The sequence below is a fragment of the Myripristis murdjan genome, chromosome 4 (genome assembly GCF_902150065.1).
Source record: "Myripristis murdjan chromosome 4, fMyrMur1.1, whole genome shotgun sequence".
Classification (NCBI taxonomy): Eukaryota; Metazoa; Chordata; class Actinopteri; order Holocentriformes; family Holocentridae; genus Myripristis; species Myripristis murdjan.
In genome coordinates this window covers 35820166-35834593 of record NC_043983.1, presented here as the reverse complement: position 1 = coordinate 35834593, position 14428 = coordinate 35820166, and the positions used below count along the sequence as shown (strand labels likewise).

Here is a 14428-nt window from a genome sequence, read left to right as displayed (position 1 = left end):
CAGATTTGTTTCGTTCTTGCTGTATTTCTCTCGTTTGCACTGCGTTATGTTTTATTATCTTAACTATTTGTAAGTGACGTTGTTATCCTCTTTGTTCATGAAGATAGATTAAATTAAAAAAAAAAAAAAAAAACAGGAAGCACAATGACTGGCATTTGACTGAGTGAAATGTGCTGTACAGGTAAAGCTTGAATGACTGCCTAAAGATATCAAATATTAACATCTATGTAAATGACAACAACATTCAAAGTGATTAGCGTCTAATTTTAAAAATAAATGAATGAATTAAAAGGCCTGGCAGCGTGCGCTGCGGGCCGAGACAACGCCCACTTTTAAGGACGGGAAGCCGCGAGACTTTTCGCCACAGAGTGATGCTTCTTTTCTGTAGACGATCTTTGACGCAGCCTCGCCTCAGGAATCCAGGGTCTTTGTTGTCGCGCGCACGGGACTGGCTCAGCCACTCAGCGCCCGGCTCTCATCTGGAACGCCCACTTCTTGTGTTTCTGGTCCAATCAGGGAGCGCCTTTCAGCCGGCCGCCATTTTGTCAGGTTATAACAGCGACGGCTGGGTTCTCCTCCGGGCTGCGGGAACCTGTTGCTCCGTAGTTCCGTGTTGTGCAATGGACGGGTGAGTTAAAACCCAGCGGGTTACATTCACAGTTGAATTTAATGCGGTTTCCAACGAATTTCTCTGTGTCTGTGATCGATAACGGTGACGTTTTACCGACCTGAGTGTGTGTAGAGAGCAGCCGCTCCGCTAGCTGTTGGTAAAGTTGTTGTTTGGGTGATGAACGCGGAGCCGAGCGCAGTTAGCATCGCCGCGTTAGCTTCATGCTAAACTCTGTCAGTTTAACGTGGCTTCGCGTCTCGGTGCAGAAAAACAAAATGGAAACACACGAAAAACGGTTTGAGACTGTGAATGATTCATGTGGACTCAGGTCTGGGTGGATTCGACAGACTAGCAAGCAGCTTAAAATCAGTTGATGTGGAGTTGTTCGCTAGCTGCCCACCGCCCATCTCCGTGTTATTGTGGCGGAAGTAGCAGCAGATCGATCCCAAAGGATCACAGTTTACTGAACATGGACGCTGAGTGTGTGTGTGTGTGTGTGTGTGTGTGTGTGTGTGTGCGGGACGGGAGCCCAGCTGATCCCAGGTGTAAGGTGTTCTGCCAGGTTTTTTTTTTTTTTTTTTTTTTTTTTTTTTTTTAAGATAGATCGAAAGCAAAAGTTGTCCCACGGAGCCCAGGTGTGGCTGTAACAGCAGGAGAGCCGGGCTGTGTGCTGCTTGTCGTGGCCTTCGGAGGGGCTCAGATGACTTACACGTCTTTAGTCTCAGGGTTTTTTTTTTTTTTTTTTTTTTAAATATTGTAATTCTTTGTTTTCTCTGCATCCATTTAGTCGTGGTGGCAGGTATCACTACTGCAACAGGAAATGTAAGCTTTAATGTATAACTATTGTGATATAGTCTGTTATCTGGACATAAAAGAAGTGTAGTTCAAATGTTTAGGAGGTAGTGATTGCGATTAAAAAGCAAGAACAAATTTAGCACTCTTTAACCTCAGCTGGAAATGATAACTTGGAGTGACTGATACAGGACAAAAGCTGAATTATGGCCCAGAGCTCCACAGCTGCATACAGTTACATAGAAAACACTATCATGTATTATTTTACAGGTGAGACACCACAAGCCGATCGTACAGATTCAGCTGCTTTTCATAAGACCACATGTTATTTTCTTGTAGCTGTATAGTGCAAAGTTGTCCTTGATTTTCATTGTAAGGTTTAGATTTGCTGAGGAGAGAGGTGCCGACCTGCCGTCTCTTGGTTGTAAACCATAAACTGACGTGTTGTTGTTCAGGCTGGTGGCACCGTGGGTTTGGTTCAGGGTGGGAATGATTTCCCTACAGGAAGCAATGGGCCGTTGCGTTATCATTAATGGTATTATCATTGAGTCAGGGATCCTGTTCTCGGTTTTCCTGACTGTCTGTGCCGCTCCCCTGGAAACAGCCAGTCAGTTTGTTGCTGTGATCATTGCTCTTCATGCAGCAGGGCTTTGGCCTCCTGCTCAGAATATCTTCATAAGGTGTTTACCCTCATAATTAGTCTAATCTTTAATACAAATACAATATGAAATGAAACATCTGAAAGAAGGCTAAGTAAGGAGTCCAGCCGTACAAACCTCATGTCTGCAGTGTGTTCAGATCAGACGTTATCAAGGTTTAGCTGATTTGAAAGACTTGGAATTGGTGGCGCCTGTTATAAAAAACCTCTCTGAGGTTAACTGTGAATTGGTTTTTGAACTGTTTTTCCATGGTAACCATCGATGTGCTTAGCTGTGATTGGCCGATGAGCCTCACCATCACACAGCCTGTCCAGCTGTCGGGCGGCGGTGTGTGATGCGTTGTGGCTGCATTTTGAAAAGCAAGACAGCTTGTTTTTGTAAAAGGAGACGGACTGACACCTGCTGACCTGCATGTCAGGTGCAGGAAACTGACTCTGCTGCCCCGCCCAGCTGATGACATCACACACCTGACTGTGGACGTTGTTATGGACAGGTCGAGAGCAGCCGCCTGTGATTTCACCTGGAAATGAGAAAACGTTATTTGAAAGAACAAGGATGTTTATCCGGTTGAAGGCAGATGACTTGGCGCCTCCTTGTGGCAACAATAAGAACGGCATCTGAAACACTTAAATAAATCATTAAAAAATGTACCGTTATCAAAATATGTCCCAAAATACTGATTTTTTTTTCCCCCCTCACAAATTTCTTGTCATGCGAGCCATACGTTTGTCCAAACGGCAGCCGTGAGGATGGAGGCGGGGGCAGGAGTAGAATGTGAAATACTTAATAGACTCACAACTGAGCTGGTTTCTAGAACAGAACAGATGTTGTTAGCAATGCTAACAGTGAAATTATGCCATTTAACAGTAATTAATAATACATTTTTTATTTGTATCAGGCTTTTCTTGGTACTCAAACACACTTTAAAGTAAAAAGTAGGGCTGCACGATATGGACAAAATTTCATTCCTTTATTTCTGCCAATTATCTGGATATCGATACAATACACATTATGACTGTGGGTTCACACTTATTAGAAATTTCAAGTATAGCAACAGTAGGGCTGTGCGATATTGATAGAAACTAATGTCTCAATATTTGTGTGAATTTTGCTGATTACGGTAATTGACAATATCTTGCTTCCCTCAAAAATGTGTTTTAAAAAATGTGTTTGTACGTCTTGTACTGGCCCGCTCTTGTTAATAGTAGATTAGATGCTTAATGATATTATCAAATCCGTTGTGGTGGCAAAATATGAAACCGTGTGCAGTTTACACTCCAGAGTTTGGCGATATGAACCCGACAGTTCAGGCAGAGCTGTGTGACTGAAGCATCTCTGGCCAGGCGGGCTGTCCGAGGTGGTCGAAGCCGCTTGAAACGCCTCTCTCAGCCGTGTGAACCGCCTCCACATCCTCTGCAGTGTGACTGCTGACAGTCTGTTCTCTCTTGCCAGGTGCTGGCCTTCTTATCAGGAGGCGCTCTTGTGCAGAATGACTGTGGCAAACTTTGCTGAGTGTTTTTGTTTTGCTGGTACCTCAGCTGGTTCCTGGTGGTGGACCGCTGACTCCTGAGGCTTTCCATATTCTTCAAATTCTGTGCTCTGGTTAGTTCGCAGACGGTGAAACAAGCCATCTTTAACAGCAGCAGCTTTCCGGCATCGTCTGCAGATTAGCGTCTTTTGAGCAATGTATGTCTTTTTGAAGCCAAACAGCCTCCGTGTGAGTGAGGATGATCCACGTTGAGCATTAAATCTAACGAGGGCGACTCCGAGGCTCGTGGTGTTCGTGTTTGTTTGCTCATTTTTAACTTGAGCCATGCAGGCAGCTGCACCAGCTTAGCTTGCTGCACGTGTTCTCAGCGCGTCCTCTGTCCTGCTTGGCTTGATCTTATGCGGTGAATGTGTGTGGACTCAAGATGTGTTTTGATTGTTTTTTGCAAAATGAATACCACACTTGGGTTTGTCATTTCGTACATTGTTAAAACACCAATTTAGATATTATTATAGACGTTAAATATTGCACGTCGCTAAGCAATATTGAAAATTTAGCATTCTTCAGAAAACAAGGTAATGTAGAGATAAGGTAAGATATAGAAAATGTAGTGATTTCACAAAGTATTTTATTGATCAGAGCAGCCCAATGAGTGTTCAGGCTAACCCCTAACCATAAATTTGATATTGTCTATATCATTGGCTTTTGAGATATTAATATCTTGCATGTTCATAGCTAGATAATGACATAACAATATTCAGCTTCAGTAAAAAGATGTCAGATATTTATTATTGTTTTTTTTTTTTTTTAATATTATTTTTTGGGCACATCTGAGAGAGAGTGCAACGAGGGGACGACGTGCAGAAACGGGTCTGGCCCAGATTCAAGCCCAGGCCGCTGCAGCTGAGCCTCAGTGTTACATGATACACACGCCTCCAAAATCACTGAATTATTTAATGACTTAATTATGTTGAAAAAGAAGCACATGGATCTAAGTGGGATATTGACATTTTTTAATCAGTGATTTAAGGTTGAGTCGCCCCAAATGTGTTTTTAAAGGTTAGAGATCAGGACCAAAGTGGGAAAACTGTGTTCTGTCGCGTTGCGACCGCAGCAGGTAAACGCCGTCATGTCTGCTCCTGACCGGGTATGGGCGTGCTCACCTGTACGGGACGGCTCATGAAGTGACATGCTGTATGTGGGAGGGACCGACCAATCATCAGTTCCGGCTGATGGGGCCAGATATTCAGAATATTTGCAATTTATTGGTCTTGTAATTTAGATTGACATGACTGCAGATTTGCAAACCAGTCAGACTCCACCTCTCGCTCTTAAAGACAGTGGGACAAAAGTGAGTGGGCGGGGCCACGTTTCCCTTTTCAGTGGATTTGTGTTTAATTTAGTTTGACAGAGACAGAAACCGACTGACCCGCCTTTTCACAAACATTTAAACACAAGAAATCTGATCCAGCATCCTGTTCTGAATTTTCAGGTTTTTCAAATTTTCTGGCAGCTTTATTATAAATGTTTTGCTTGTTTTTAGTAACTTAAATGTAAAAATTTGTTAATTCAAAGCAAGGTTTGTAACACTGGAAATTTTTCTTGCAGTTTTCAAATTCATCATAAATCAGTATTGGCCCTAAATATCAGTTATTGGTGTCCTGGAATACTAATAATTGGTATTGCCCTTGTGTAGATCACTATTGGTTGATCGCCAATACGTGGTTGGAACAGGTTTTTGCCAGGCTGGTAATACACACACACACACACTAACATCACACACTCTGCACTGTGTCCTCCACACTGTTTAACTTTATGCAGCGACAGTTTTGGGGGTGGCTGAGGCGACCAGAACTGAATCTGCGTTGTTGTGAAATGTTTTGCCGTGCAGAGTCAATCTAACCTGCTGAACCTGCTCACATCAGACTGGAGGAAAAACTCCCTGAGAATTAATTCCTCCTCAGAAGCACAAAGCAGTTCATCTCCAGCTCTTTCAGGGGATATTTTTTCACATGAACCCGAGGTGTTTATTCTCACTGGATTGTGGAACAACACAGTGCCATCGTTGCTTAGCGACAATCAGTTTCTGCGGTGACGGTCACGGTGTCGACACAGAGCGGTTTCTGGTCGCCATAGCCGCCATGGAATCCATCGCTAATATTTGGTGGCCTGCTGTGTGAACTCCGGTTTTGTTTGTTTGCTGCTGTGTCGCATGAAGATGGTAAACAGCTTCAAAGTGGTGGCGGTGTGTCTGGATGAGGTGCGGCACCGTTAGCCTCCACACACCACACGCAGGTTTCCAGCCACAGAACACCTGGAAGTACCAGTGAGATCCTGGAGAATGAGGATGTTGGGCTGAGGTCACATGTTTCCTCAGCTGCTTTCCACCAGCTCAGCATCACACACAGGCCCCGCTTCGGTCAGCACGCCGTTTGTGTGTAAACAACATGTTTGTGTGTAAACATCACATCGTTTACGCTGCATGTTGTGGACATACTAGCATGTTTGTGTTTGTGTTTTTTTTGTTATGTAAATGACATGTTGTACAGCACACCAACGCCGTGTGGTTTGAGCCGGCACTGACCCAACTCTGAGCCGTTTGGCCTCTTGGTCCTTTGATTTGAAGGCTGGGAGCCGCTCACTGAGCGAGTCCTGGACAAACCTGCAGAATGACAGGAAGCCCTGAGCTGCTGAACCTCTGACAGGCGGAGGACCTGGAAGATCCTCCCGTTCAGCAGATAGATACTGACATTTGTGTGAAAAGCCTCTGGACTCCCTGCAGCCACACAGATTGATGACAGACATTTAAAGATGTTTGCATCACGTTTGGTCAGGAAGCCTCAGAGCGCCGGTGTTCAGTGCTTTCCCTTGAGCTAACTGTCGGCTCCTTGAGGCGTTTAAATGAAGAATAGTTTAATTGCCTGTGAAAGGCGTCGGGCGCTGCATTCAGATGCTGTTTATTACAGCTTTCCTGTTTGCTCATCTTCAGGCGGTTTCACTGCTAATTTTCTGATACTTGTTTCATGATTTTATTGTAATTACTTTGCACTTTTTTTCTTACTAATATTGCCTATCACCTTTCTCCTATGTTTGTTGACAGAAATCCAGTGAACACAGAACAAACTATCTTTTCATATCAGAGTCCAGGTCCAGTCGGGTACCTGTGTGTAAATGTTTGGGTATGGGACTGGCTGAGCTGTGCTGTCTGTGGGCCAGTAATCTGGTTCCACTGGACACGGTGGGATTTGATTGGCTGCTGCCGCTGAGGTTTTACATCAGACAGGAAGTGGAAATGTTGTGGAGGAGGCGGCAGACTGAAACACAGCTGTCGTCCTCCTGCAGGCATCATTCAGCTGTGATTGATTTATAGTTTAACAGCTGAGGGCCGGAGAGCCTCCATCCAGAGCTCAGAGCTGCAGCCTCCCTGCTGCAACCAGCATGCACTGCAGCAGCCATGGACCACAATGCACTGCTGCAGCAGCCATGGACCACAATGCACTGCTGCAGCAGCCATAGACCACAGTGCACTGCTGCAGCAGCCATAGACCACAGTGCACTGCTGCAGCAGCCATAGACCACAATGCACTGCTGAGGAGACAGGCAGGATTTTCATGAAGCAGGCGTGGCAGTGATTGGAAGCATGGGAATTCCTAAAAATGTGGTGTTGCACCCAGATGGGTGTGGTTTTGCAGGATGTGGCAGCGCACGCCGATGCATACAGAACATATTAATGTTTACCTCTAATTCCTAGAGTACAGAACCCCCACACATCTGAGTAGATTTTTGTTGATGGACACAGTTTAGTCTGTAAATGTCAGTATATTTGAGTTGTTCTGACATTATGATGGTCAGGTTGAGAATCTGCCGGCGGTCAGGTGGAAGTCATTTGGAGATCTGCAGGGAGTCTAGTGCCAGCAGCAAAAGGAGCAAAAAAATCTGTATTTTTGTAAATCAGTGATCGCCAAGTTGTAATGACATAACAAATAAGCCCCCCCCACCCCCTACCCCCACCCCCACCCCCAATAACAAAGGGCGGGCGGCTTATTTTTTAATCACAGATTGTTAATAAAAAAAAAAAAAAAACTGAAGTGATACCTCTTCTCTGAATAGACAAGCTAAGCCAGTGTGCTGCTGTTAGCCAGTGAAAATAGAGCGCGGAGTGGCACCTCTTCACTTTGTTACACAATCTGTCAGTGTGCTGCAGTAGCTGGAGAGTTTCTCTGCCCTTTGGCTCGTGCCGTGCCGGTGCAGCTGTTACGCCAAATTCCGCGTTAAAAATAGATTCTGTTTTATTTGGCTAATCAGCTTCACACAAGTCACCCAAATGGCCAATGGATCACTGGGATTTGCGAGCGCTTGTGTTTTTCGCGCTAGGGGATTCAAACATTCCCCCACCGCCTGGCCTACAGCGGACGTGTTGCGGCTGAAAGCCGTCCTCTCAGCGTTCACGCAGAAACTATTCGCTGCAGTGATTGGTTAATTCTGTTGTCAGTATTTCATGACGTACGGCCCAGTGCCCGCCTAACTCCCTCCGGACAATCCAAGCTAGCATCAACAACAGATTCCTAAAGGAGCCGCAGATTGAATATGTCGATGTGCGTTTTTCCCCCTTTCCTCGTTCATTTGATCTCGGCGGTCGGTGAAAACGTCTAGGCGGTGCGCCTAAGAAATTATAAAGCAGGGAAAACCCTGCATAAGATCTGCTGTAGGTGTGATCTTGTGATTAAGGCAAAGATGAGGCTAAGAAACAACTTTTCATGTTGTGTTTTTGCTGTCTTATCCAAAAAGCGACAGAACAGCCTGATGCGAGCTGACGAGAACATGAGCCGCATCCTCGGGTGAAATATCAAGTTTTTAGGGATTCCTGCAGACGTGTCCCTGTTCTCGCTAACAGTGTGTGAGATGGAGCAAAAATTAATTTCCTTGAATTGAAAGCAACAGTTTCATGGCAGTCAGCTGTGATTAGAGGGCAGACCGGGCCACATGTTTTTGCCTGAACCTAAAACGATAAAGCCCGAGCCGACCCTGACAGGCATCCTTTTTTGTGTCGGAGTTCTCCATCGCTAAGTTACACACCACCTGAAATAAACTGTGTTGCCTTCAGTGCCGTCACGTAAACTCCAGCACTATACCGGATGTTGGTCCATCATTTCTCACTAAAATAACACCTGTGTCACTGAACCCGATCCCAACCCAAATATCATTTGTAAATTTTTGGCCAAACCTGGCAGGCTAGCTGCTGCCCTTAGCTGTGATGTCAGCTCTTCATCGTGTAGGCAGAACTTCATATAAACTCAGGCAGCCAGCGTGTTCTGTACATGTGTTGCATTGTTATTAATGACAAGACAATCCATCCCTTTCATACGGAGCCAGAAGTAAACCTTCACTAAAACATCTACAGGACAACAGTCTGAGTTTAACATGCCGCAGCGCCGCGGACAACACACAGATTTCAGATCTGTTGATCAGAATAATCAGACTCATCTCTGATGAAATAAATCCATTAAATCCAGTGAAGTTTCAGTGCCGAGACGTCCTGTTTTTTCCAGACATGCTGACAGAAGCAGCCAGAGAGTGGAGCGTTTCACTTCCCTCCCGTCTCTGTTCACACCCCTTCTGTGGGGGCTGTTGAAAAGCATTCTGGGAGCTGTAGGACTTGTTGAATTGACAGTGAATGGCACATTAGAAATCCTGTGTGTGTGTGCGTGTGCGTGTGTGTGTGTGTGTGTGTGTGTGTGTGCGCTCAGTGCTGGTCAGGCCTGTAGCCGTGAGTCCGTCACACTTCCTGCTGGGGTTCCCTGGGCTTGGCCTCTTTAACCCTTTTTGATTTGCTGTGTGAGTTTCCACCCCTGCTGCTTCTAACATGGCTGTCTTTTCTTCACAGCAGTGTCCACCACGATATTACAGTTGGTACAAAGGTAGGCACCTCTCCTTTTCCTTCTCTCCTCACCCTCATGCAGACGAGCTGCTGGTTTGCTGTGCGCAGAGTTAGCACTGACATCTGGGACTCATTCTGCTGCTTTGTCTCTGTGACTCGGTTGTTTGTCTGTGCTGACGTCTTCTCAGGAAACACTCCCTTTCCACAACGCCAAAACCTTAGTCTCATTCAAATCTGCCAAATGTTGCCGAGACAGTATTGGATGATATTTAAATATTCACCTGGTGTCTGCTCGCTCCACGCCCGCTCTCGATCCGACATTATTGTGAGCGGAGAGGCCGTCCGTCTCTGTGCAGATGATCCAAATTCAACAGGAATGTCAGGTGTTGTTTCCTGAGAGCGAAGGCATGAACAGACGTTTGTGACGGCGGTGGCGAGCCGCCTTTCAGCTGCAGCATGTCCTGCCCTGCGGCGCGGAGCACAATACCAGCAGGAACCAGTTTGTGTGCCAAGGTGCCAGATTTTGTCAGGGCAGATCAGATGTGCATTCACCTGGAGCCTCTGAGAGCTCAACGCTGAAAACACACACATTCATGAAAAGCTCACCTGTGTTTTTATAAACCTAAATCATTGCGACGTGTGCGCGAGGCATTCGCCCACTCAGGTCCTCAGTCAGCTGTAAATAAATGTCAGCCGGCCCTTATTTAGGCCGGCGTGAGCATAAACTGCCTGTGCTGCTCGGCTGCTGGCAGATCACACGTGGTGAGGAGTTACCTGTGATCAGACATGCGCTCTTATCAACACGTCACCCAACACTCAGCGCAGAAAGAAGCAGGCAGGCTTCCTCGTGCTGGAATGAAAACAGTGCCTGTAGAAAACAGACAAAAAAGTGTGTAAATCCATCTGAAGTTCTGGTGCGGGGTGTGAATGTGCAGAAAAACCTCAACGACACCGTAAAAAAATACTGTGATCAGTATTGCAGATGTTGTGAAGTGATTCACAGTGTTAGTCGCAAATGATTGTTTTTGCATCATAATTTTCATCTGCAAATCTTTAAAATAATGTGATTTCTGCTGATTTGTCTCAAACAAACATGTTTTCTTACATCTGGAAAATACAGTTTGTATGCTAGAGTGTCTCTGTAGTACCATAAAACTTTATTCACGGCACTGTTTTGTCACTTTTTACCTTTTTTTATTTTAAAAAATGCTGCTCTTGGGATTTGAATATTGCGTTGGGCCACATTGCAATTTCAGTTAGTTTTTCCGCCCTCCTCTAAATGTTCACTGGGCAGCGTGTATCCCTTAGTGCTAAATACCTGGGCTCGCAGGGGCATATTCAGCAGTGGTAAGGAACTTGTCAGACATGATCTAATTTCACTTCAAAGACGTTTCAGTAGTTTTCTTTCCTCATTTGTGGCAAAGGCTGCAGGCTTCTGTATCACATGACAGACAGATGCAGGACTTTTGTGCATTGATTGTGGAAAAATGGTGGTTGGTATTTGGTTTAGGAGTTTTTCTAAACCTATATATGTACACGGTCACACCCGATATGCTGCGCTAAACCCTAGTTTTAGTTTCAGTTGTGTGAGATTTGGTTAGAGAGGGCTGTAGCTGAACGATGTGGGACAACAGTCATATTGCTGTTATTTTGACCACAATCTAATCATAGATTTTGCATCATAATTTTCATTTTTGCTGAAAAAGTTTTAAAATTGATTTGATATTTTGCTGTTGTCTGCACCAAACAAACCATGTTTTCTCCTGTCTGGAGGACAGGATCTGTAGGCCAGAGCACCTCAATACCTGTCCTGGAAAACCTGGAATTTTACAGAGCAGGTTTCCAGCCACACAGAACACCTGGGACGTGGGAAAAGTGACTAAATGTCCTGGAAATATTAGTGAGATCCTGGAAAATGATCAAATTGGGTTGCTGTCACACATTCAGGTTTGTGCGTAAATATGTTTATGTGTAAACAACACGCTTGCATGTTGTCAGCACATTTACGTGTTGTTTGTGTGTTGTTTGTGTTAATGGTTTTTTATACACATAAACATGTTGTACAACAAAGTGTGATATATTTTTCCCATCAGTCAGTGAGTTGAGCTGTTTGGCCACTTTCTGAGCTGAGAGCAGCAGCTGATGTGCACACAGGTCACTGAGCGTGTCCTTGACAAATCCTGGAGAATGGTCTCCATGAAAGACCTCTGACGCTCCTCTGATGCTCCTCTGACGCTCCTCTGACGCTCCTCTGACGCTCCTCAGTCACATTTGAACCTGACCCCAGGCTGCAGCTCCTGTCGTCTGGACGTGGCTCTGTGTCGTGTTGTGGTTTGTTCGCTCTGTGCATCAGGTGCTGTCCGTTTTCCTCAACATGTTTCTATGAAATGTGCTGGGCAGAGTGGAGCTACTGATGACATGCTTAAGGTGATCTGGGATTTCCCAGACACAGTATAATAATTATTATATAATGAGAATATTATATATTATAATAATTGTAATTAAATAATAATGATGTTATTACCTATTATAATGATTATATTCATAATGATTAAAAATATGAATTTATATCAGTGATGCTGGATCAAATTTCTTGTGGATAAAAGCTAACCCTTAAAAGACTGATGTGAGGCTCCTTATGGTGCAGAATCGCTGTGCAGCCTGTTGACCAGCTGGGAGCTTCACTGTGAGGCTGTCAGTGGAGTTTGGTTTGGAGCGCAGGCACAGCAGCAGACATGAACCACGGTGATGTAGTGACTCTTACATGTAGAACACAACCTGTCACAGGTGTGAACCGCAACCTGGCTCATCTGAATCCAGACACGGACTCAGACTCGGACAGGACACCTGGTCTAGACAGACCACCTGGACAGGACAGGACAGGACACCTGGACAGGTCACATCTTTGGGACAGACTGTCTGTTATTAGCAAGTGATCAGATCAGATGGTCTGGTAACAACGGTAACAACGCCGGCGTCGCTCAGCTGCCATGATGTGGATTTGACGTGGCCGTGACGTGACAGACAGTTTGAAATGTGATTTGAACGTCTGTACAAATCTGATCCAGGTGTGGTTTGGATGTGGAAACGATCTGGATGTGACAAAAGACAGATTTGGGCTGGCGATGTGTTTGTACTGTCAAAAAAGGCCTTGTTCAGAGTATGGATATCCTGTGTGTGTGTGTGTGTGTGTGTGTGTGTGTGTGTGTGGCTGCAGGGGGGTGATGCCCTGGTTCAGGCAGCAGCCTGTTTGGACTCCTGATCCGTGGTCGTTTACCAGCCGCCCTCAGCATTCCTCAGCCTCACTCCTCCACAGTCATGTGAGGTGTGTGTGTCTGTCTGTGTGTGTGTGTCTGTGTGTGTGTGTGTGTGTGTGTGTGCGTGCTGCTGATAGCTGCCTGGTTTTCTCCACAGGAACTGGGACTAGTTTACTGGGAGGATGGTATTCACCCCTCCCCCCCGCCCTCCTCTAATTACCTCTTGTGTTTCCTGTCATCTGAAACCAGTGCGCTCAGATGAGCCGACGTTAAAGGGACAGTTCGTCTTTTTCCACTGAGCCCTGGGCTCAACATGACGCTGCTCAAGTTGGTTCACTTCCTCCTTACAAACCCAGGAGCCTGTGAGCTTTTATTGTGAAACATTTTACTTCATCCTATTGAAAAGATCTGCTTTATTTCCTTTTCTCTTTTTTCTTGGTAATTTTCTTGTAACTTCTAATTTCTTGCCAGTTTTCAGATCATTTCTTGCTAATGTGTTCATCACCTGCTTTCCAGTACAGCCTAACTGGGCTAAACATGTGCAAAAACATATGTTCAAACCATATTTAAATGATTATAAGGTATTATTAGATATTCTGATATTGAGAAAATCTAAAAATGTCTGTTAGACGTCCTGGTTGATTATGAGTGGGTGAGGTAATGCCCCTCCCCCCGGCTGGCCTGGTGCTTCAGGTGTGTCACCACCTGTGCTCAGGACAGGTTTTTCAGGTTGAGCAGCAGTGGAATAGGAAGAAGTTGAGCTAAAACCACGTTGAAGCTCGGCCTTATTCCTGCGTCTCGCTTCCTTCCTGTTTGGAGAGAGCGGCCTCTCAAACACAGACCAGCAAGTCTCCACCCTACAAGACACGCTGTCGCTGCTGAAGTTTCTTTGAGCAAGACACTGAATCCCCAACTGCTCCTGGTGTGTGTGTGTGTGTGTGTGTGTGTGTGTGTGTGTGTGTGGTACTTAGAGTGGCCAGTAGACAGAAAAGCAGCATGCTCAGCAATAGCACCTTCAACCTCTGGAAACTCAAAGCACAAAACAGCAGATCTCTCCTTTTATTTAAGACTTAATTGATTATTGATTAAACTGACTGTTAATTAGTTCTACACTGTGGTCTGAGTGGGTACTTCTGTCTGATTGGCCTGCAGGTGTGTGTTAAAACAGTGTTTTACACACCTAGATCAGCACAAGTTTAGCGAACATGTAACCATGGTAATATTAAAAAAACCCAGCTGAGTTAGTGACGTGATAAACTGTTGACCGCCTCAGGCTGCCCACACACACCTGGCGGCCCACACACCTGGCTGTCCTGTGACCAGCAGCTGCCCGGGGGGGCGGAGCCTGCTCAGGCCGTCCCTCAGTAAATGAAGGTTTGTCAGTGACAGTGGTGATGGTTATTCAGGAGGCTCGAATGGTTTCTTTTCTTTGTGGGAGTAAAGGGAGTAAAAGAAAATGTAAAACCTGTCCTGGTTCTCAGTGAAGGATCAAAATGGAGCAGAAAACTGGTGTTACCGAGGCAGATCGTGTTTATCAGCGTCCAGCTGACCTGCAGACCTGATGTCTTTTGTTTCCTCCTGGCTCCAAGGCCGAGGTGGAGGAGGGGGGGTTGCTGCTAGCCAGCAGATGCTAGCCAGCAGAGCAGATAAAGGACTGGGTGCAGGGAGTGGTTATTGGAGACCCGGGCTCCAGTTTCTGCTCAATAATTTATGAGTGTGTCAGAGGATCTGCCGCTGAGGCTA

General features: G+C 45.5%; 1 protein-coding gene across 4 annotated transcripts in view; it reads left to right on the top strand.

Moving 5' to 3' along the window:
- Positions 1-520: 520 nt before the first annotated feature.
- The window catches only part of ptbp1b (polypyrimidine tract binding protein 1b), a 32963-nt gene continuing 19055 nt past the window's right edge, over positions 521-14428 (top strand). The window contains exons 1-2 of one of the 4 annotated variants that reach the window (XM_030050288.1): positions 549-628; positions 9435-9468. In XM_030050288.1, the coding sequence (XP_029906148.1) occupies positions 621-628; positions 9435-9468 (42 nt within the window). In that variant the 5' untranslated portion in view covers positions 549-620. Of the gene's footprint in view, positions 629-9434; positions 9469-14428 lie in introns of all 4 variants that reach the window. The other 3 variants (XM_030050285.1, XM_030050286.1, XM_030050289.1) reach the window with 3 other exon arrangements.